This window comes from Condylura cristata, unplaced genomic scaffold (assembly GCF_000260355.1).
Source record: "Condylura cristata isolate star-nosed mole 26May11 unplaced genomic scaffold, ConCri1.0 scaffold00027, whole genome shotgun sequence".
NCBI classification, from domain to species: domain Eukaryota; kingdom Metazoa; phylum Chordata; class Mammalia; order Eulipotyphla; family Talpidae; genus Condylura; species Condylura cristata.
In genome coordinates this window covers 10,436,717-10,460,977 of record NW_004567128.1, presented here as the reverse complement: position 1 = coordinate 10,460,977, position 24,261 = coordinate 10,436,717, and the positions used below count along the sequence as shown (strand labels likewise).

At 41.9% G+C, this 24,261-nt stretch overlaps 1 protein-coding gene across 1 annotated transcript; it reads left to right on the top strand.

Moving 5' to 3' along the window:
- The first annotated feature begins 474 nt into the window (after positions 1-474).
- ACOT9 (acyl-CoA thioesterase 9) lies at positions 475-18,960 on the top strand. The gene is made up of 16 exons (XM_012730391.1): positions 475-634; positions 3,386-3,483; positions 4,699-4,725; positions 5,304-5,349; positions 7,521-7,691; positions 7,942-7,979; positions 10,118-10,201; positions 10,580-10,683; positions 13,992-14,065; positions 15,616-15,683; positions 16,216-16,327; positions 16,486-16,576; positions 16,749-16,834; positions 17,234-17,321; positions 17,469-17,619; positions 18,665-18,960. The coding sequence occupies exons 1-16, from the start codon at positions 615-617 to the stop codon at positions 18,751-18,753; spliced, it is 1,347 nt and encodes a 448-aa protein (XP_012585845.1). The 5' UTR covers positions 475-614; the 3' UTR covers positions 18,754-18,960.
- Positions 18,961-24,261: the final 5,301 nt, after the last annotated feature.

The following is a 24,261-nucleotide window of genomic DNA, read 5'->3' as shown; positions in this document are numbered from 1 at the left end:
CGAGGCCGCACCCGTGACTAAGTTGGAATTTCGAGAGGGTGCGGCCCAGGCTTCGGCATTTTGGAAATCTGCCCGGAAGATTTCAGTGTGCAGCTAAAAGGGCAAGAACCGCAGACCCCGGCTAGGGGTGGGGGTCAAGGTCACATGGCCTTTAGTAAAGCGGGACAAGAGAGACCAGATCTGAGTATTCAGCCTCACCTCGCCTCCATGTCACACGCCGTGCGGCTAAGCTACCAGGTGCATTTAATCAACTGCGTGGGGACAGCCTGGTGCTCCCACTAGCAGCCCGCGTTAGCGTTGTTGATAGAGTCGGAAGCTTAAGGAGACGGACCCCAGGTCTCAGCCAGTGAGCGGGGTTGCGGGCTCAGCGTGGCCCCGCCCCCAGCCGCGAGCCCCGCCCCCGGGCCCACCCGCTCTGCCCCCGGCCCGTGAGGCCACGCCCCAGGGCAGTGCGGTGGGGGGGGGGGCCTAGCCGCGAGGGTGCGGTCGTGGGGAGTGAGGTCAGGGTTCCCGCTCGTGCTCGCGTCCTCTCGCGCTCTCGGCTTCCCTCAGTCGGCCGAGCGCCGCCTGGGGCCTGGGTCTCTCTCTGGCGTTGTGCACTGTGGCCTGGCGCGATGAGGCGCGCGGCGCAGCGGTAGGTACTCTGGGCCCCGGGGGCGCCGGCCGGGGGGCGCCCACGCCCTTCCTGGTAGCGGCTGGCGGCGGGAGGGGAGGGGCGGCCGGCGGGCGGGACTAATTCTGTGGCGCCTGGAGGGAAAGGCTCTGAGGCCGCGACCCCCGGCGCGGGTCTAGAGTGGGGCCCGCGCCCTCCATCTCACACTTTGGGACTCAGACGCGAAGCGGCACTTCAAGGGGGGGAGATTGGGCGTTCCCTGAAATTCCTTTCTCTCTGCTCATCATGAGTGTGGTTGGAAGTCGTTTTGGGGGTAGCCCCTGGCCGGAGCGCCGCGTTGCTTGACCAGCCTTTTGGCCTCCTTGGAAGAAGAGTTGTAGGGTTAAGTGCTTGACCCGGTCTCGGAGGGAGTGTCCGATTGGGGCACAGATTGCGGGCCACCTTTGGGCCCGCAGGCCCTGAAGGCGCTGTGACTCGGGCCCCGCGGCTGATTGGGATTTTGCCCTTAATGCGCTGCGGTGAGGGAGGCTTTGCTGGGCCCGCTGGACGCGGGGGAGGGCTTTCTGGCTGCGTTAACATCCCAGCCGATCCCAGTGGAGGCCGGGGTCCTGGACACCCCGGGCGTGTGCGTCCCGCCCTCCCGGCCACCCGACGGCCGCGGCTGCCCCTTGTTCTACTTTGGCAGCCCCCGCTCTGCCCCGCACGTGCGTCTGCTGTTCGCTCGCCCTGATCCCTGCGGGCTCCCGGCGAGTGCCGCTGGCCCTGAACCCATCACTTCTCATGGGGCTCCCGGATCTCTCACTGTCTCTGTGGACTTTGCTGTCACTTGTCAAGGGTTCGTTCTGTCTCTCTTGTTTATAGCAGTTAAAAGAAAAAGCCTTGTTAGACTATTTCAGAACAGTTTGTAAGGTCCCCCTGCGTCTAGCGAGCGAGGAGTTTAGAGTGAATACAGACTGTCAGAGATGATTAGGCTATTTGGTGAGCAGTCTTTATTTAAAAAAAAAAAAAAACTTTGTACAAAGCCTTTATTTTTCAGATTCACAAGAGTCTCCAGACTTTGTTTAATTTCTAAATTGAGACACTTTCTAGAGTGAGTGAAGGCCAGATGAATTGTGTCGCATGTTACCGTACTGCACACTTGCCTGGACACCCACCCTCATTTAGGGGCTAAGGTGCTATTCACGTCTTCTGATGACTTCAGTGACTCCCTGCCAGCCATGAAATAGTGTATATAATTTTTTGTGTTAGTGAAAATGCATTTCTGTACCCCCCTCCTCCCCATGGGAGGGGCCACAGTTTTCAACAGATTATTAGTAGAAAATTGTAGTGAAACGTTACCATAAGCGGAATTCTGTGTGCACAGTATAATAGAAAGTATTAGTATCTGATTAGTAAAATCAACATTTAAAAAATATGTTCAGATTATACTTTTGTTGTTCTGCAGTGGTATATTTCCGAATTTCTTAAGGCAGTATGCAGAGAACAGCGTTGAAGGACCAGGTTTCCAAGTAGACTGGTCCAGGAATTTCTGAGCATTAATTATGTCCATTTGATCTCCTTTTAGAAATGATTAGCATAATGCCTGGTTTGTGCTTCCTAATTTTCTTGTCCTTTTTAAACTTTTATGGGAGAGTTTAGAGAAGCATGACTTTCTGGAATAATAGTTTTTTGAGGACTTCTTTGTGTAATTGGCATGCCCCTGAGGTTTTAACATGTGTTTACTTCTTTATCCGTGTTTCAGTTTTAGGGGATAGGTACTATTATTATCCTTGTTTTACAGATGAGAAAACTGAAGGTCAGAGCAGTTAGGTAACTTGTCCAGGGTCTCTCAGTTAACACACAGCATGCGCTGGTTCTTAACCCTTTGACTGTACTGCTTCTCACACCTACAGGATGATGGTTTTTATCACTATTCAGAAAGTGCTGCTGTTTAAGGTCGCCAAACAAAATGATTGCATATTTACCTAAAAAGTGAGATGGGTTATATACCTGCTGGTAGTTGGTGATGAGTATTCAAACAGTTAGATCTTGTTTGTTCTCCTGGATACATCTTCTGTATCAATTATAATTGCTAATTTATATGATGAGGGTATGATATAACTTTGTCCTTTTAGCTAAAGCAGTGGAAAATATTACCTTTTTCAGGATTCTGGGATCCAGTGTGTTTTTCGAAAGTATTCAGTTGCAGAATAATGGTTTTCTGAGATAGCAGAAAGAAGGGAATTTCTAAGTCCAGTACACTTTGATTCTAAAAAGGATTATTTCCATTTTTAAAATTCTAGTTCAATTCTCTTTCAAAGTTGATTAACTTATAATTGGGTTGAGCTTATTTATTGCGGATATATGATGTGATAAAAAAAATAAATTGTTCCCCCTCTCCCATCCCTTTCTTCTCCCCAATAAACTATTTTCATGCCAGCTGAAAAAAAAATTATTCATACTTAACTTGCTCAGCTGCTTACCACATTGATTCTGGGCTTCTGATACTAATAAAGTAGAAAGAGAATAATACATCGATTAAACCTTGTTGGTATCTTTTACTTATTTTGTAGATAGCTGCCTGCTTGGTGTGTACTCTCAAGAAATGTTCACTCTTGTTGGAGTAGCTTCCTTGCAAATACACATACACTAGCAACATGTCAGCCCCTGTAAGACGGTCTCCTGAGGGAATGCATAGGATGGCCAAGTGCTCTGGGAGGAGATAACTGTCTTTGGAGTTGCTGGGGAAGAAGACATGGAACTTTCTCTCATGGTTTTTATCTTGTTTTGTAGGTTTTGTACCTCAAGCAAGGGACTGTTTATTCCTGTCAGAGGGCTGAATCGTGGATCCCAGAATCCTGAGAAACAGACAGTGTTGAGCATCCAAGAAGGCAAGCTTGGGTGTTTTCCTTTTAGGCTCATACGGTGAAAAAACCCTTATTTGTTTGGGAGGCTGGGATGAAATAGTTTAGGGCAAGTAAGTGGGGCATACTCAAGGTAGATCTTTTCATAAATTTCTCATTTATAAAATGACCAGGATATTTTTGGATAAAAATCACAGTTAGAATTTGAACTTTGGTTCCTAAGAGGCAAGGGGACTAAGCTTTTTTTTTTTAATATTTATTTATGCATACAGAACGGGGGTACAGGCCACAGGTGCAGGGATTGTGAGAGGGTTCACAGAGACAGAGTGAGAGCAGAGCAGGCAGATCGATGTACACTGCTGAGGGGAGCAGTGGGAGAGACAGGAGAGATCTGTGGGTCACTTCCAGGGCTGGAATCGAACTCTGAAGCAGCTGCGGCTTGCTTGCAGTGCTGTGTCCTAATCCGCTATGCCACCAGGGAGGGCCCAGGGACTAAGCTTTTTAATTTAGGTGATTTCCACTTCCTGTGCATAGATACCTAAAGAGAAGGCATAGAAAGAGACTGAATGCATAAATAAGAGCCTGCCCCTTCACTTGTACCAACTAAATGCTAGTCCAGTTTTGTTAAAGGGACCTTGTTAACTGATGTTTGATTGAAGTTAATTTCAGTTACTAATCTTATATGCTTAGAAGTATTGTTTATTATTAAAATTATGGTTTCATGCGTCTAAATAAATATGTATCTATAATTTAAAATTCTTTTTTCCTTTTTGGCCCTAGTACCCACCTCTTCTCATAATGACTAAACCCGTAATAATCATTTTATATCAGCAAGCATCAGTAGTGTCTGTACTGTTTGGGGTTACTTTCTGACTGCTCCTTTATGTAAGGCACTTGGGGAAATATGAGAAATAAGACTAATTTACTAATAGGTTTTTTTGGCTGTTCTCTTATTTGACTATAACTGGAGTTTCACCAAGTTTATGGTATATACATGTTCGATAGTAAAATCAGCCAGTTTTTTCTTGAAAGTTAAAGTGCATATTAATCTGACCATTTTTTTTTATTTTGATCAGTTAGTTATTGAAGGATGAAGAATTGCTATAGTAAATTTCCTATAACTGGAATATATATGTTGAGATGCTAGACAAAAACATGAACTTAACATATTATTTGAAATCTTAAAGCCTTGATTTTTTAGTTTTGAATTACTGCTAACCTATTTTCCTTTTATCCATATAGCACCTCCACCTATACATGTGAATCACGGTAATCAGTATCAATTTTATAAGTGTTTAGATTTTTTCACACTAATTCATTCTTGCATTTTTGGCTAGCAGGCATTAATTAAAATTAAATTGCATGCTTGCCTTTTCTTGATTTCAGAGTCAGCTTTATTTTTCTGGCTTAAACTTTTCTAATGATTAGGATAGTATAAGTGGAAATCAATTAAATGAGACTCAGATTTGGAATTAGTGCTAGTCCCTGAATTAAGTACTTTGATCTACTGCTGCTCACAAGATAGGTGAAGATTCTGTCATGGTAGCTCTACCATAAGGGGACTCATGTACCATCACTGATACAGTCCCATCCAATGAATAACTGGTTTTGCCTGGTTTTATGAACTCCAGTGTGCTCTTTTCTGCACTAAGGAGAGTATAGTTGTTTCAGGTTTTTAGAAAGCAGAGGCTAGATTCTTTTCCTGAGCTGTTTGTTGTGGCATTACATGGACATTCACGCATCTTTCAAGCTTTTGCATGCTTTAGTCGCTTTTCATGGTTCGTGAGCTCTTTGCCATAATCCAGTTCTCCTATCTCATTTCATGGAATCACCTCTTTTTGTTTCAGTTCGAGATAAGTTGCGGGAGATAGTAGGAGCATCCAAAGACTGGAGGTATGCACTCATTCATTCTTTCACCCCTAAAGTGCTGTGTGTGATTGTGTTGAGGGCCATTTATGATCCCATTGCAGGGATGGGGGGCTTTGAGCTCAGACATAGTTTGGGGGTTGGGGAAGACCAACAATGAACATTCTTGTCAGTTGATATATTGTTGACAAAAAATAATGTATTTAAACCTACTCTGCAGTTTTCAAAGTACCTTACAGCACTGATTCTCCACAAAACTTGGGACATGCTTATGGCATGTGCTCCTATTCTCTTTTTACATAGGAAACTGGAATTTGGGGAGATTGAATGATTAAGTATTAGGGTTTGGGACTCAAACCCAAATCTTCTGGCTTTTTATTTCATGTAACCTAATTCCTTCATTGTTCAACTATATAATTAACTAAGTCTCTCTTACAGTTTTCCTCTTTCAGTATTTCCCTGCTGCAGATAGGATAATATCCTCTTGATATCCAGAATTTTGAGGTTAAAATGAGATAATATAAAGTCTGAGTGTTCACGAGACATATTTCTGTACCAACCTATTGTTGGTATAAGAATTGTCTATGACTTATTGAGTCCTTACATGAAAAATTTGCAGTATAAAAATATAACAAGTTAGTATGTCATGTTATAAATTATCGAATATAATATATAGATTATATCTCAAAAGATATGAAGATAAATTTCAGTTTACTGAGAAATAGAAAGAATGAATACCTGTTCTATTCACTGTCTGAATTTTATGTTTATTAACAGTTTGCCAGGGTTACCAATGGAAATATACTGGCTGAACTAATTCTAAGTAAATTACAGCTATCATTATATTTCAAGTATGTTTCTTCAATAAATATACACAGCAAAATCACAAGTTGTATGTATATGTCTAACAGACAAGTCATTCTCTTAAATAATGAAATTGACAATAATATCCTGACAGTATATTACTCATCTATATTCAGAATTTTTTAACTGTACCCCACAGTTAAAAATAGCTTTTTTTTTTAAAAAAAAAGATTTATTTATGCACACAGAACCTGGGTATAGGCCAGAGGTGTTGGGGGGTGAGTGGATTCACCAGAGACAGAGTAGGGAGCGGAACAGGCAGATGTGCTGAAATACACTGCTGAGGGGAGCCGGGTGCAGGTCAGGAGAGGTCTGTTGCACCGTGTGGGTCACCTCCCTGGCCGGAGATCGAATTTGGTGCTGTGGCTGCGGTAGCTTCAGAGTGCTGTGCTTTGACCCGTTGTGCCACCGGGGAGGGCTCCCTTTATAGCTTTTTAAGAAATGTTAAGAACCAATTAAAGATTGCATTTGGTGGTTGTGACTCTTTAGTTTCCCCTAATCTATAACAAGGACAGTTACATCTCTTTCTTTTCTCCCATTAGCTTGACTAAAAAGAGGTCAAACCATTTGTCTTGTAGAATGTTCCACATTCTGGATTTACTTAGTGCCATGTAACTTTCTGTTGTATTCCCTGCATTTTTTATAGGCTAAACCTTTCTAGAAATAATACTTTACAGGTGAAGCTTAGAAAGCCTTCTCAATTAATGATAGCATCAACATTTTAGTTCCCTACCCCTGGCCTCTCTTTCTTTTCCACCTTAACATTCTCTACTTCTTTTTTATTTCCTGTCCATGTTCTTCTCCTTACCTTTCCTTCTGCCTTCTGCACTTCTTCTGGATGTACTCCATTTCTTTCTTCTGTCTCCCGTTTCTGAAGATGAAGGGGGAGAGCGAGTGAGCGCATGTGCATGCATGCAAAAGTGAGAGTGAGTGCTGGGGCCCAGAAAATGTGGGAATTGTAAGGTGAGGAGTGGGAACTTGGAGTTCAGTGGCCATGTCATTCTCCGGCTCATCTACATATTCTGTTGTGGCCATCTCTGCATTTTTCATTTAATTTCAGAAATTCTATTCTTGTGCATACTTTTGTATGAGAGTGACTATATATGGCTTATTTGGGATATTTATATTACTTTTAAGTATATTTTCTTATCTACACGCTTAATAAAGCATATTGAAAATTTTCAGTTTTGCCAAATGGCAGGTGGGAAGGGAGGGGAGGAAGGGTCATGAGTAGGTTCATAGCTTCCCTTGTTCCTTGATGGGGTCTGTGTCACTGAGAACTTCGGGGCTGTGCTGCTCCCGTGTTTCATGAAGCTTGCGTCCTTTCTTCTCAGAGACCATGTTAAAGCAATGGAGCAAAGGAAATTACTTCATAGTTTGCTGCCTAAATCACAGAAAGAACTGCCAGCTAGGAGAATGCGAGACAGCTATGTTGATGTTCTCTTGCCTTTGGGCAGCGAGCCCAAATTACGAGAGAAATACTTGACGGTTCAGCACACCGTAAGGTAACACGGTTCTGTTTTTATTTGTCTTGTTTATTTGTTTTATTTCCTTTCTTTGTTAAGATTTTGAGATATAATCTGCACTCTGTGCTGTTCACCTGTTTAAAGTGTAATTCTGTGACTTTTAGTTTATTTGGAGGGTTGTGCAATCATCACCACAGTCAATTTTAGAACAGTCATCACTTCAAAGTGGTTTTTTTAAAGGGAGATTGCCGTGATTTGTCACTTAATCAGTGTTTTCTTTATTTCACAGATTTGGCAGAATTCTTGAGGATCTTGACAGCTTAGGAGGTACTGGTATTATTTTAATATTTCTTAATAAACACTTAAACCTATGCATTGAGTCCTGTGACTGGAGGGGGCATTTTAGTCTTTAATCTGAACAAAGGAGGATCTTCTAAAAGCAGAAAAAGAAGGACGTCTACTACCTTTGAATTGTCACCTTTTTTTTTTTTTAAGATTTATTTATTTTTGCATCCAGAACGGGGGGTACAGGCCAGAGGTACAGAAGTGGTCAGAGGATTCATCAGAGACACAGTGGGGAGCAGAAAAGGCAGATGGATGAAGTACACTGCTGAGGGGAGCAGCAGGCAAGACAGGAGAGGCCTGCTGCGCCATGTGGGTCAGCTCCTTGCCCGGGGATTGAACTTGAGCTGAAGCAGCTGCAACTAGCTTCATAGTGCTGTGCTTTAACCCTTTGAGCCACCAGGGAGGGCCTGAATTGTCACCTTTTTTTCCTCCTGAAAATGTTGATTCTTATTTTAACAGTGTTATAATCTGGTAATACTTTTAAAAATGTTTTAGAAAGCCTTAAATCACAGGAAAATTGCAAATACAATATAAAGAATTGTTCTTACCTGAATCACGAGCGAGTATAATGCTAACATGATGCACATCACCCTCAAATATTTCCCTGTATATTTCCTACCAACAAGGATATAGTCCTACTGTCTACAGTAAAACCATCAAAATCCAGAAGTTAATACTGCCGTTACATTAGACTGTCTGACCTCTGACCCCAAGCCTCTACCAATGGTCCTCTGTAGCAAAAGGATCTCCTCTGAATCCCACGTTGCATTAGCTTGTCATATCAGGAATAGATCCCTGGTCTTGCTTTGACTTTCATCATCTTGATGCTTTTGAACATTATTTTTGGAATGTCCCTCAATTTGGGTTTGTTTGAGCTTACTCATGACTAGATTTAAGACATGCATCTTTGGCAGGAACGTCACAAAAGGGATGTTGCATCTTAACAAATGATGTATAATTCTGGTTTGTCCCTTTACTTAGCTATTACTGCTTATTTCATGTTATTTTAAAAGTTTTCTTCTCCACCATCCCTTGTGTCCCTTTTCCTCTCCCCTTCCTCTTAACTTCAGATTCCCTCAGCATGTTTATTGATGTCCACTGGTTCTTGAAAGTATCAGATTGTCTGCTATGTAAATATCCAGCATTAGTTTTTATTGTTCTGACTTACTTTGCTGTACATCTCTTAAATCCCCTCCAGATTGCTGTATTTCATCATTTATGGCTATATAGTAAAAATAAATTTATTATTTAAAAAAATTATTTACTTATTCATACAAGAACTGAGGTGTAACCAGAACTGCAGGGGTGAGAGGTTTTCCCAGAGACAGAGTGGGGAGCAGAACAGGCGGATCTACTGAAATATACTGATGAGGGGAGCAGCGGGCGGGGTAGGAGAGGTCTGCTGTGCCATGTGGGTCAGCCCCCCCCAGCTTGATAGTGCTATATTTAACCCTTGTGCTATCAGGGAGGCCCCCACAAAAGCTTTTAAATGGAATTTCTTGCCTTTAGCTTCTTTATTCTCCCTGTGGATCCTTAAGCAGGTACAATGTCATTAATATTTGTTGTGCGCATGCCTTTCCTGATGGCTGATGAAACCTGTTTGAATGAATTATAGGGGAAGCAAGGGGCCTCTAAACACAGAAGTACACCATTTTAGATATGGAAAGTAAACAGATAACTGCAGGGTTGTACAGGAGCTGAGGGTCTTAGGGGGAGGAGGGATAACCAAGTAAAATCGTTGGCTCAGGAAAGTAGCAGGAGGAAAAGAGGTAGCCGAGTCTTGTGATTTGTTCATCTTTTTGAAGATGTCTCATTGATGTGGTCAGGTTCATGCTGGGTCTTTTTCTGACTTAGGACTATCTCTGTGGAGCGGTGACAAGTCATTTATTGGGCCTGGGCTTTGGTTTCCTCATCAAATTTGAAGTTGATAAGATTCTTTATTTAGAGTATATCTAAATTTCTTCATATAAAAGTCTTTGATCCTAGGTTCAGATCACTGGTGGAATATGGGGAGGTTGGATCTTCAAAATAGGATACTTTCTATGAATTTCAGGGAGTAAATTATAAATATTGAGAAATACTTTTGTTTTTCCTTTATTTGGTGACCTATTTCCTTACAGTTCTTATTTGCTACATGCACAACAAAAATCATTCAAATGGGATGTCGCCTTTATCAATAGTTACAGCCTTGGTGGACAAGATTGGTAAGCAATATTATTTTCTCTGCATATTAAAAATCTTAGAATTAATAAGCTATTATTGAGAGTAGAGAAAATAGTCTCCTTTTATGAGAAATGTTTATGTTTATATGCATGTGAAAAAATGGAGAATGTTATATGCCAGGACATTTATTATACTTTGGGTAGAGGGTTTTGTATTATTCCAGTTTTATTTTTTGTATACTTTGCATTTCTACATTTTCCACAACAACACAGATTACTTCTGTAGGTCAAAAGTTATTTTTTTGTTTTGAAAACAAGAAAGAAATGTAGAACTTGCCAAAATTTCAAATGAAACTGTCCATTTACAGTACAGGGACATTTTGGTATAGTTTAGATCCAGGCTGATTTTCTCTTTTGCAGATTTGTGTAAGAAGTGCTTAAGCCCAGAACAGGACATCAAGTTCAGTGGCCATGTTAGCTGGGTTGGCAAAACATCCATGGAAGTGAAGATGCAGATGTTTCAGGTATGCATGTTTCCTCAGATTGCCCATTTGTTTCAGTACAACTAGGTAGTCTTAGTGAAAGGAAGGCATTTTTACATGTGTATCCATAGACAAGTATACAGCTCACCAATCGTGGAAAAACAGAAGCACATGTCTCATAGATGGTGGATTATTAATAGCCTCATCCTGGACAAAGGTGATGCATTATTTGGTGTTTACCTTTAGTATTTACTACTTTTAAAAAATTTTTATTATAATAGTTTATTTTGACATCATTCTGTGCCTTTTGCCATCTCAGCTGTGATCCCTGTGGGTTTCCCACCAACAAATCACCCTGTGCCATCACCACAGTCCAGTGCACTCCCTCCCCCCACCCCTGCTTTTGATCCCATTCCCCACTCCACCCCCACAAAATGTCTCTGGCATATAGTTGTTCGTTATTATTATTATTATTTTCTCCCCTGGTCCTTTTTGCTCCTTCTATAAGTGAAACCACCCGGTATTTTTCTTTTTCTTTCTGACTTACTTCACTAAGCATGATCCCTTCCAGCTCCATCCATGTTGCTACAAAAGGCATGTGTTTATCTTTTTTTGATTGCTGAGTAATATTCCATTGTGTATATGTACCACATCTTTTTTTTTTTACCATAGCAATGAACAAGAAAATTTAATATACAATTGCAAAGCACACAAGAAGAGTCTCAAAACATTTTAAGAATTAGTGATGTGTCTGCTAAACATCAGGAAAATATTTAGCATAGATAATAAATATACAAGTTTTATATTGATACTAATGTCATGCCCTACCTCATTTTAGATGTGTTTAAATATACTTTAGCAAAGCAAAACAAATTACCAAGAGAACAAATGAGAAAATACTTGGCTGAACAGGAGTACCACATCTTTTTAATCTAGTCATCTACTTTTGGGCATTTGGGTTGGTTCCATGTCGTTCCTATTGTAAATAAGCAATAAACATGGAGGTGCAGGTATCTTTGTGAATCAGTGTTTTTGTCTTTTGCGTAGATACTTAGGAGTGGGATTGCTGGGTCATATGGAAGCTCCATTTTTATAGTATTCACTACTTTTAATCATATGTAGCTCCATGTTAAGGGGCTTGTTTCTGGTTATCCCCAAGAGAATTCCAAAAGCATGAATGGGGCTAGTCACTGTATTAGTTTTCTAGGGCTGCTATAATGAAGTAAGACAAACCAAGTCACTTAACAGAAATTAATTTTCTCACAGTTTGGAGACTAGAAGTCCAAAATCACAGTCTTGGCGGGGCCTTGCTGCCTCTGCTCTGAAACCTGTAGGGAGAATTCTTCCTTGCTGCTTCCTAAACTGGTGGTTTGCTGGCAGTCCCTGGCTTGCAGCTATGACGCTCAGTCTCTGCCTTCACCATCACATGGCATTTCCCCTGGTGTGTCTCCATGTCTCTCCTCCCCTTCTGAGGACTTTGGTCATACTGGGTTTGTGGCTCAGTCATGCTCTAGTGTGACCTCATCTTAACTGGTTATATCTGCAGGGACCCATTTACAAATGAAGTTATCTTCATAGGTACTGAGGGTTTGGACTTTAGCATATCTCTTTGGGGGTCACAGTCTAATCCCTGATAGTCACTTAGATTCTCACAGCAGGTAGGAACAGCCCCTCTTATGAACAAAACTCAGAATAGCTATTATGAGGGAATGAAGAAATTCGATGAGAATGTACCTCAAAGAAGATAATAATATGAAATAATTCAGTTTTATATCTAAATTTTCATTGTGAAACCTTATTTTAAAAGTTTGCTAGGGTATTCAGTAGGCCTGCTCTTCAAATATATTTTTTTCTGTTAATGGAATTCTAAAGTATTTGCACTGGACTGTGTTCTCCTGAGCCACAGGATCTGAGTGGGAGTCACCTAGTGTACTTCCTGCCTGACATTTATTTCACATTCAATTATTTATTGAGTGCCTGTTCTGTGCTAACTCTCTGGTAGTAAGAAAAATAGAGGAAGTTGCAGTTGCTTAAAGTTTACATTCTAGTAGTGCTCCCTGATCACCTGTGTCACTCACTTTTCCATCCGTCCATCTGTCCGTCCACCCACTGGCAGTCATTGGTCGGCAATCTGCCAGTCTGTGCTGAGTTCCAGGGATGCAGATGTGAATAGAAATCGTGTTTGTCCTCAAGGAGTGCAGTGGGGAGACAGGCACATCAATAAATTGTTATGCCAGAGTAGCATTTCTTGCCACAGACACTGTTGACATTAGATGTGGGCAAATTCCTTGTTTTGGGACTGCTCCCTGCATTTCCAGGCATTGTGCCCCCACTAGTAATGTCCTGCAAAACCAAAATCAGCCCAACACCTTTTCAAGTGCCCCCTGAGGTGTGGTATGAGAACCACTGTCAGTAGACCAAACAAAGGCGGTTATGATGAGATGTGCCAGGGCAAGAGGATGGGACAGTGGAAGGAGTTTTATTTTGAGGAATGTGGCCACGGCAAAGGCTTCAGGCAAAGGTACAGAGGGGAGGTATTTGACAGCCTAGGGTATTCCAGGATGTCCAAGTTGTTCGCTGTTTCTGGGGGAGAAGGTGCTGGTATGAGGCAAGTATTTGGTGAGCAATTTAGAGGAAATCTGGGTTCCACTACGGGGCCCTTATGTATATATAGTGCCAGTGGGCTTGGACCAAGCGATGAGACCGTCAAAGGGGAAGGCAATAAGAGCCTGGCCAGGCAGCAGTGATGAGGACTCATGAATTTTGTTGAAGAGGAAACCTATTACTATACATCTTCAGGTTATGATGTGACTTCCCTAAAATCTCAAGGTGTGTACATTGTAAATATTTGGCTTCATCCTCAGATTTTACCTGAGCTTAACCCTTCTTGGGAGCCCTGTACCTGTCGAAGGAAACACAGACATATGCTGATAGCTGGCACACTGAAGTGCCCTGGAAGTACCAGTGTCTGTGAGCACAGTGGGGCACCCTCCTGGCAGTCTGTGTGGTGGTGAGCACAGGGAGGCCTGTGGAGAGCAGCATTCTGTGTGACACAGTGCAGTTAGGTGATCGGGATGCAGAAGGGCCTCCTGGGGCCTGTCCATCCCAGCACTTCTCACTGTGCACCGCTTAGGCCTGGCTCTGCTAGATTGCAGGCTCCGCCTGCACGTGCGCCCTCCCAGTGTTCTGTGCCTGCGCAGGGTAGCTGTTTGGTAGGTGGTGGTTAAGTATGTAGTTTCTTTTTCTAACTTCAGTCTTTGGTGTAACATGCGTGATAGCAGTTAGAATTGTAGTAGGTGGCCCCAGTAAATGCCTTTCTTAATCTGCATTTTCTTTCTTTTGTTCTTTAGTTACAGGACAATGACTTTTGTCCAGTTTTGGATGCAACATTTGTAATGGTGGCTCGTGATCCTGAAAATAAAGGGTAATTGCTTCCCCCCAGTTTGTTATTTTGAAAGATTTCAAAGAGATAAAATTTGAGAGAAAATGAATTTCTATATATCCATCACCTAGACTTAGTAGTTTTAACATTTTTGTCATATATGCTTTAGTTGTTCTTTTTTAAAGATTGATTTATTTATGCATACAGAACTGGGGTAAGGCCAGAGGTGTGGAGGGTGAAAGGATTCACCAGAGACAGTGTGGGGAGCAGAACAAGGAAGTACACTGCTGAGGGGAGCAGCAGGCGGGTCAGGAGAGTTCTGCCGCTCCATGTGGGTCACCTCTGGGGCGGGGATTGAACTCATGCTGCAGTGGCTTCAGCGAGCTTCATAGTGCTGTGCTTTAACCTGTTGTGCCACCAGGGAGGGCCAGAATTCTTGGTTCTTTAACAGTTATACCCGAGGCATTCAAATTAATTAAAATTGTGGGAGGTGATGTTACAGGATTGCTGTTTGCACAGGCTGGTGGGAATTCTAATTTGTATTAGAAGCTTGAGTTAGGAGTCTGCAAACAAAAAAAAAAAGTCCCTTTCTGCTGTATGGACAGCTGATGTGGATACATGAGTTAAATAAAACAAAATACCCTGATGACTCTGACTGGACAAAGAATACAGCCGCTTACTTTAATCCACCAGCCCCAGCGGCTTCACTGCTGGCAGTGGCGACACGCGGGCTTTATCTGGAGCTGCTTTCTCAACCGATGCACTTCTCTTTTTTTATTTCACTTCTCTTGTTTTCATTGTTTTTTTCATCAAACCTTAGGATTCTATTACATTGAGGAACTCTCCTTTTTCTTCTTTCATCTTGAAAAATGTTATACCTGATGAAAAAGGGAGAATAGTGCCATGAGTATTGCTAGGCTCTTCACCTAAACTCACCAATTTACTTTCACATTTGCCTTATTCTTTTACCTTCTCTCTCAAAGTATTTCCCCCCTGGTCATTTGAAAGTAAGTTTTAGATCACTTTATCCACAAATAGTTCAGCATGTATCACCCAAGACTAAGGTAATTCTGTATAGCCTCAGTTTCTTTGTTAACTCCAGGAAATTGAACAGTGACACAGTTGGATTATCTAACATGTAATTCTTATTCACACTTGGCAGTTTTCCCTAAAATATTTTTTATAGCTTCTTTCCCTGAATCAAGGATTGTCTATTGCATTTGGTTATTATGTTTGTTTAAAATAGTCCCCCTGCCATTTTCTGTCTTTTAAGATATTTACATTTTTGCAGTATCCAGGCCTGCTGTCATGTTGAATGTTTAATAACCTATTTTGAACTGTTTCTTCATGATTAGAATCAGGTGAAACATTTTGGCAGGAGGCACTAAACTCTTGATAACGTGAATGCTTTTAGTGTACAGATAAGGCTGTAACCAGAAACCTCCCTGATTGCCCAGAGTTCTTGGGTGAAGCATTCAGTAGCATTATGAAACAATGAATAGCAAAGACTTTAAGACCAGAATGCAATTGTTCAGTTTCCATTTTAATAGATAATGGCTCTTAAATTTTCCTTTTTTTGTCCTTCTCTTTAGGCCGGCATATGTAAATCCACTCATCCTTGAAAGTCCAGAGGAAGAACAACTTTTTAGACAAGGAGAATGTAAATTAATTTGTTTATAATAAGACACAAGTTTAAAAAGCACATTAATTATACCACAGGGGAGACTACTTAAGACTAGGTGTAGACCCCTCATGCCAGCCAAGTGTCTTTCTCATGTCAAGAATTTGTTGAAATGAAAAATACCTTATTTTTTGTGTCGCAGAAAAAACTGTTCACACTTTGAACAGTTTTACCCATAAGGCAGTATTTATTAAGTGCAGTCCTTTATTTTCTCATTTTTAATTAAATGGGATCTACATTTTAGTGAAAGAACTGCTGGTCAGAGCTCTAGGTTGGGATGATTATAGAAGTGGTTTCACTCAGAGCCAGCAGAATTTCCAGCTGGATGCAAAGAATCACTGGCCATTTTGTGTGGCCTTGATGGCCTTCTCTGGGACATATGTACCATTTCCTGTTGGGCTTTGGGAACCTTGCAATACTGCCTCTGTGGGGACCAAACACCCCAGGTCAGGAGCCCCAGTGCTGTCCTGCGCCCTTCCTGATTGTAGCTCCTTATTATCCCTCGTTCCAGTGAACAAAGGGAGGAGGATTGCCTTTAGCTCCATGTCGTTACTGAAAGTGGCTCCCAATGCCGAGGAGAGGACAACCATACATGAGATGTTTCTCAGCACGCTGGATCCAAAGTGAGTTAGGGTGGTGAGGTTCCAGCTGGGGAGAGCATTTAAACCTTGGCCTTCTTCAGAGCCACTTTTGACTGATAAGTGAGAGTTGTTTACAAATATTTTACTCTTCAGCAACAAAACTATGGCATTAACCGATTATAAAATCTCCTTTTGTGCAGGACTGTAAGTTTTCATAGTCGAGTTTTGCCCCCTAATGCAGTGTGGATGGAGAAATCAAAACTGAAGGGCTTGGAAATTTGCCACCCTCAGGTATTACCATTTACTTAAAAATCTTCTATGTGCGATAACTTGCATCCATGATCTCATCTGAGATTCAGCACACCCTTAAACTGACCTTCTGTTCTGTTGGAGAAATCCTCTGTCCTGTATATGATGATGGCTGTGAGCTTGTATTTATCGACATTCGTTTTCTGTCTTGTAGGAGCGGAACATTTTCAATCGGATCTTTGGTGGTTTCCTTATGAGGAAAGCTTACGAACTTGGATGGGCTACTGCTTGCAACTTCGGGTGAGCTACATGTAGGCTGTCTTAACATGTTGAGTTTCATTCCCACCGGAATGAGACATCTGCATCAATGTGGATGTGTTGCAGTATATGTTGTGTCTTAAAATGAATACCACACTGATACCAGCTGGGTTTGATCTTCATTTTAGAAGACTGTTGCTCTGATTTTGAAAGTTAGTACATTAAAGACTCACTGAGAAAAAAAGGGGAGAATATGCAGAAGGGAAAAGAGGGTGGCTTTGGCATTGATGTTGATCTGGTGACAGTTGGCACCGCTTCCATTCCTTGCTGCTGTGATTGTTTCCCTGTCTTCAGGTGTCGTTGAGCATTTAAATTTTGCTGTAGCTGATTGTTGGGGAGAAAATCAAGATCATCTGAATTTATTTCATCTTTACTCATTAGTGGTTCCCGACCATTTGTAGTAGCAGTGGATGATATCATGTTTCAGAAGCCTGTTGAGGTTGGATCGTTGCTGTTTCTTTCTTCTCAGGTAAGTGTGTGATGAGAGATGAGATACAGTTTTTAACAGTGGAACCTAGGAGAGAAAATTTTATGTTCTAAAGTCACCATTTCTCGTGTGACTGCCTTTTTCCCCCTTCCTGAGGCAATGAACTAACTGCAGTGTATGATCTCTTAGGTTTGCTTTACTCAGGGCAATTATATTCAAGTCAGAGTTCACAGTGAAGTGGCCTCTCTTCAGGATAAAGAGCACATGACCACCAATGTCTTCCACTTCACATTCACGTCAGAAAAAGAAGTGCCCTTGGTTTTCCCCAGGACGTATGGAGGTAAGAGGCAGCAGCTTCTGGTCCCCACAGAGAGCTCTTGTAAGGAAAGCATTCTCCAGTTAAATTGTCACTGTTCAAAAGTGATTCACTTTGATTCCTAGAAAAATTCCCAATATTAGTTATATGTGGACAGAATTTATGAACTTTTTAAACTGCCCAGTGCTGAGGAGGTTGTTCAGACAACCTCTGTCGCTACGAGTGCACTTACCTTCACATTTCTCCAGGATCTGAACTGTAGCTCCAGTTTCCAATGCCAGAACATAAAAACTGGCAGTCACCGTAAGAGATGTTACAGAATTTGTGAGGAGATTCTTCTTATTAGGTATAGCCAGATATACCGCTTACTATCAAATGTTATTGATGAGGAAAAGTGAATGTGACTAGGAAGTACACGTTGATAGCTAGAGTCTGCTCTGATATTTTAATTTCATATATTTTTGAAGATGGTCAATCTTTCTAACGTCCTGGTCAGAAAACCACTGTAAGTATGAATGTCAAAGGTGTGGAAACTACTAAAATATGAAACATTCAAGAATGTGGCTCAGTGGAAAGTAAACAACACTATGGGGCTGTAGGAAACCAGGTGCTCTCTTATTCACTGCTAGTTTTCTTCCCCGTCCAGGTCCTTAGCTCAGGAATTGCTCAGCAAACGTGTTCAACAACAGATGAGTAAACATTTCTTCAGGTTGCTGTAGGGAGTACACTGATTCTGCCAGGGTAGGGGTGTATCTTGAGATTTCGCTTTGGAGGCTCCTCAGCTCTGAAGGCCAGGATGCCTCATGACCTTCAGGCGACTCTTGCTGCTGCACCACCTGGCAGTTGTGCGAAAGGCAGGTGCTAGCTGTGAACAGGAGCAGTCAAAGACTGGCGCGGCGGAAGGCGAGTGGCAGAGTGTAGCCCGCTCCCCTGTGGAATGTTGCGCATGCCATGGCCCAATAGTATGTTTCAGCGCTGGCGTTGTCTGCTCATTGCTTCCGCTGTTCCCGAGTGTGCTCGTTTTCGAGGTACTGCAGGTTTCTGCAGATGTGTCTCTCTTGTGTTTCAGAGTCCATGTTGTACTTAGACGGGCAACGGCATTTCAACTCCATGAGTACTCCAGTGGCCTTGAAAAAGGACTACGTTGTGGAGCCCTAGGAGAAGCAGGCTTCTTGCAGACCAGCTCTCCGAGTGACGTGTAGTACCTGAGGAAGGCCTGCTTGGGTGTATTGGTTTGATTCTCATCTTCATAGAGAAGAATGCGTTCTGCTTTTAGAATGACCAGAAAAGCAGAATGAGGGAGTGGCTGGGTGGGGCATAGGAGTAAAGAGTTATTAAACAATAAATACTTTCCAGACAGTTTTATTTGTGTGCTTACCATGTTATCGCCTGTCTGTCAAGGAAATCAGGGCAGATTGCCTTTTTATGTGGCTGGACACAGGTTTTCTTACCTCTATTGTGACTCTTAATGTGCATGGATTCCTGCCCCTGGGCAGAGGGCATTCGGTAAGCCTGATCTTTGCTGCCATTCTCCTGTGTCACCCAAATCCCATCGGTCCTCTGTGCTTCCTTTGTATTTCTTGCCTCCCTCTACTTTCCAGCTCTTGTTGTTAACAACGGGTAGATGAAATTTGGGAGGAAGGGATTGGACAAAAGATAGGTTATTCGTAAAAATTTGCAGGAGGCTTTCAGTCCAAAGCCATATCAGAAATAGGTGTTCAAAGGTGATCTAGGTGAGGAAACCTGGAATCATGTGTTCACTCATTCTTTTTTAAAAAAATGTTACTGAATGTGTTTTTTCTTTCATTTACCAGACAGCTCTCCAGCATACTAGGCCAGCGCTAGACAGGACAGATCTGATTGAAAAACAACAGTAGTAATAACATCTGCTTAGGCTGACAGCACTAGCCTTGTCCTAGGCAGGCGCCATCCTGAGCTCCTGATATGCGGTAGTTCTTTTCTTTCTTCCACCAACACTATGAGGTAGGTTCTGTTACCACCCTCTTAGGGTTAAGTCACTCAGAAAACTGAAGCTCAGCGAGGTGAAGTGACTCAATCAGGCTTGCACAGCTGGTGAGGAGTGGCGCTGGAATTCAGAACCAGACGGTGTGGTCCGCGGTACTCTTGACCTGTGCACTAATGCTTTCTCGGAACAGCCAGGGAGATGGGCACGGTGCTGGTGCCGCCTTGGAGCCCCAAGGGCTATGCGTCTCAGGCGAGACGGTTCTGTGATGGGATGCGCAGTTGATTGAGTTTGAAGAAGATGAAAACCAGGCTGCTTAGAAGGAAAAAGTTTCTGGAAAGGTGCTCCTACAAAGTAAGCAATTTTTTTTAGTCTCAAGGTAAAGTTAGTTGATTTACATTGTTGTATCTCTGGGGGCGACACACATTTGCAGAGGTATAAGCCTATAACCCCTCCCCCCCAGCGAAGTAATCATTACGGGGACCACAATCCTTTAGTGGTTACAGTCTTGGCTGTGCTACAGAATTAGCTGCACTGCTTAACAAAATCCACAGTTACTATTTGCTGTAGTCAGCGCTAATATTGGCAGGCTTCCCGGCACGTCGGAGTGCCCAGCTGCTCTGGAGGTGTGCAGTTTCTCAGGGTTCCAGCCTGTGCGCACTGATGTGCCTTGTAGTGCCAGAGTCGACACTGCTGTCATCCAGAGCTTTGCCTGGCCAGCAAAAACATTGTGCTTTTCTACCTATAACCCAGTGGGAACTTTGAGTTGGATAATGGAAGGGATAGGCCCTGAGAACTTGTGTGGGAGTATGAAGTGAAATTTTTTCAGGAAATCTTCTTGCATTTGTAAGTAGTATTGCAGTAAATACCCTTAAGTAGCTATTTTATTGGGAAAATGTAGAGAAAATATAGGTCAAGTAGTATGTACATGTTAAAGGCTTTGAATATTTTTTTCACATAACCTTCCAGAACAAAATTGAGCACAAATTAACTTACTCATCAGCAGTTTCCATGAAGGTCACCAAGTTTTATCCTAAACATCTATCATTTCAATGTCGGAAATGACAGTATTGACTGTCTTTGAATTCTGAGATTGAACTTGGAAAAAACGGCTTTTTTTTTTTTAGCTAAATTACTTATTCAGGTAATTTTAGATATTAGAGTCTTAACACAAAATCTGTCAATAAAGGTTTTTGTAAGAACTGTAGGTTTATAATATGGAACTTTTAAGATGAACTATGAAGCATGTGTAGTAGGTTCTAGGTGTTTGTGTTCTGGTCCTCTTCCTGAAGGGATAGAGAGATTTCAACCAGCACTGCTAAGTGTCCTGCATGGCACTTCCTGATGTGAGTTGGACAGTTTTACACTGAAAAGTCTCTGCTCAGATAGCTCAGTTTTACGTCAGGCATTTATTACCATGCTTGTAGTTTGGGGGCAGTCTTCGAAGATGGTGTCTTTATCACTGGGTTCTTTCTAAGGTGCACACTAGTGTGCGTACTAGCATGTTCGTGCCTGCGTGATGCTGGGGTCCCTTCCTCTGGGACCTGAGCAAGCTAATGCATTCCCTTTGCTACTTTTATTTTTCTCTTCAATGGATTTGTGCAGAGAAGGGTGTTTTCTCTTTCTGAAGACATTTGATTCTCTGGGTGACTGAGCTCCTCCATGAGCTCATGAGGTGGTTCTGCTACAAGTGGTGGCAGGGTCATTCAGCTGTGCTCAGCTGGAAGTTTGTTGGGCTGGCACATCTGCCACCTTCCCCGAGGGGTGGGCAGGTTGGAATGGGGGTGGCTGGCTGGTCCTCTTTAGCAAGCTGGTTCTATTTCTTAATTGGTGGCTCTTAAATGGTAGTGCTCTAGTAGCATCTAGATTATCTACTCCTAACTGCAGTGTCCTGCCTCTCAAGTCTATTTCATGGAGCGTATGACCAGTGGCATCAATGGAATTTGACAAAAGATGAGCACCAGGAAGAGGCCACCAGTTAGGTGATTAAGAGGTTGCTGGTAAGAAAAACGTTTAAACAAGCCACACCTCCCACGACTGGATGGTCAGGGGTTGCATCATTCTAAGCACCCAGCTCTTCCTAGGTGAGTTTTTCTCCCACTGGTGCTAGTGAGGTTCATTTGGTGGACAAGTATCTTTGGGAAACAAACATTTTCCTGATAATGCTGAGCTTTTTCAAAACTGGGATGATACTCGATATTCTCTTTTGTAATACAGAGAGGCAGTCTGTTATCCAAGGAGTAAACTGTTACTACTTTTGCTGTGAAGAGCCAATGTTAGTATGTTTGTGAAAACCAAAATTAGGGTCATTTTTTTAGATCTGAGTGAACTTTCTTTCAAGTTGCCTATCTTGCTCTTTAAACAGGAGTGTAATTGTTTGCTATCACTGCTGATGTTTTATGAAATATTAATTTGTGACAATGTGCTTAACTTTATCATACATTCTGAAAAATGAACTTTTAGCATTATGCTCCTTTGCAGACGATGAGTAAGAGGGAGGTGGAATGAAGTGCATCAGGAGGAGGATACTGAAGGTTAGTTTATATTTATTTTGACATGGAGAATACAAGTTTGAGTTACTGATTTCTGCTTCCAGGAAAGAACCTCAAGCTCAAATTCAAGGCTTTATGATTAAACATGAAAACATTTGGCAGTAATTAGGAATTTTTTATTTAGTTAAGAACCCCAGGGCAACTCATGATGTTCATGAATCGTGTCCAGAAAATTGCAGGAGGGATGTAATCAACGGAAAATAAGGATTTTACATATGGTCAACACATACCATATTCCTACTACGTTTGGCACTTTGCTAATGACATTAAAATGTATGTGCTCTTTTAATCCTTATATCCACCCTTTGAGGTCAACATCATTTTTATACTTTTTGGTAAGGAAAGTGGGGCTTCAAGTGGAAAAATAACTTTACAAAGCTCATTGTATAACTGATACAGATGGAGTAGGCCCAGACTAGGTCTAGAGTCTCATACATTTTTCCAGCTGTTGTAAGGTGCGACTAGTGATTACAGACATACACCCATACACGCCTTAGTGCCAGCACAACCAGGTTTCAAACGCAAGAGACGAGGATGACTAAAATACTTTTGGCATTTAAATTTTCTGTTAGAATAAAACACTTGCTATAGTTGTGATTGACTTTCTAAATGGACGTGTTTTCTTTCCCTCCTTAGCAACAAGTAATGATTTACTATAATAGGAAAAGAGGAATTAAAAATAGAAACAACCATTTTGGTAAGTTCAAAAATGGATTTAAGGGCACTTGACTAATTACATTGCTGCTAGATAAAACTATTGTCATTAAATTATTTGGATGTAAGGGGCTCAATCTGAGATGCATTTGGGAATCTTTTGTTTTAGTGGGCACATTTCTGGCAGATGGTATAACATGGGAGAAGTGTGCTACCTGAATGTCCATGTATGAGGCTCTTTCTCCATCAGTGACCAGCAGATAGTTCTAGGAGTAGCCTGGAAGATTCCTCTCTTTGGGTTCTATTTCATTCTCCATTTGCTTTAGACTTGTAATCTGTCACTTGATTCACTGTGTGGGTTAAATATTTTGAGTGTGTGTGGGAAACAGTTTTAAGAGTATACTGTGCATACTCTTAAAAATCAAGTCCTATTTAAAATGTGTATGGTAAAAAAAAAATGGAGGCTTATAATAAAATAGGCCCTCTGCAAGCTATTTAGTAAGCTGGAGGCATTGAGAAATTAACACCCCAGAGAGGATTACAGTAACCAAAGAAAGAGTAGGGGTATTTTGGGTTTTGGATGACAGAAATTGTACATCTTTAATAGAGGATAGGGCATAATATGGGTAAAGCAAATGAACAAAACCATAACGAAAGATGAAAGTTATATATGACAAGGTATTGCTAAATAGGCTTTGATTATATCAATTATACAAATGTTTGCAAAGTCTGGTGACCTACTGATGGGTAGTAGCCAGTATTTAAAAAATGCATGATCAGGGCCTCCCTCGTGGAGCAGGGTTGGAGTCTCAGTGCTGTCAAGCTATCGCTAGTCACTGCAGCATTTCGATCCCTGGCCAGGGAGCTGACACACATGGCACAGCGCAGCAGACCTCTCCTGTCCCACCTACTGCTCCCCTCAGCAGTGTACTGCAGTAGATCTACCTGTTCTAGGCCCCACTCTGTCTCCTGTGAGTCCTCATACTCCCTGCACCTCTAACCTGTACTCCAGTTCTTGTATGCATAAGTAAATCTTTAAAGAATGCAAGATTGGGATGCATCATGTATAGTAATGGTACTGTGTGGAGCTTGTTATATATGTGCGTGGGATACTGGTCAGTGTAAAATGTACTTTTAGCTGGGTCATGGTCATTGATGGGAGGTGTATACTCAGTACAAATTAAGATGCCAACTTGAGTTGTACTTAGCTTTTAAAGTGGTCTGAATTTTAAAGGCTTTTTCATTTTTTTTTTTTTACTAAATTAGATTTGTTAAAAAACAACAGACCACTCAAAAACGAAGTTATTTTTGGCTCTGAGTTGTGGGGCCTGAAAGGGGAGCCTCTTAACGTGCCTAGTTACTGTGGGAATTGCGCCATCTTGTGGCTTTTGAGGTTCAGTGCGGTGTATTCCCTTTAATAGAACATTTGCAAATCTGAGTTGTGCAAATGGCCACAGCTTGAGGGTAGCCAGTGTAAAGGCAGTTCTCTGCCCACTA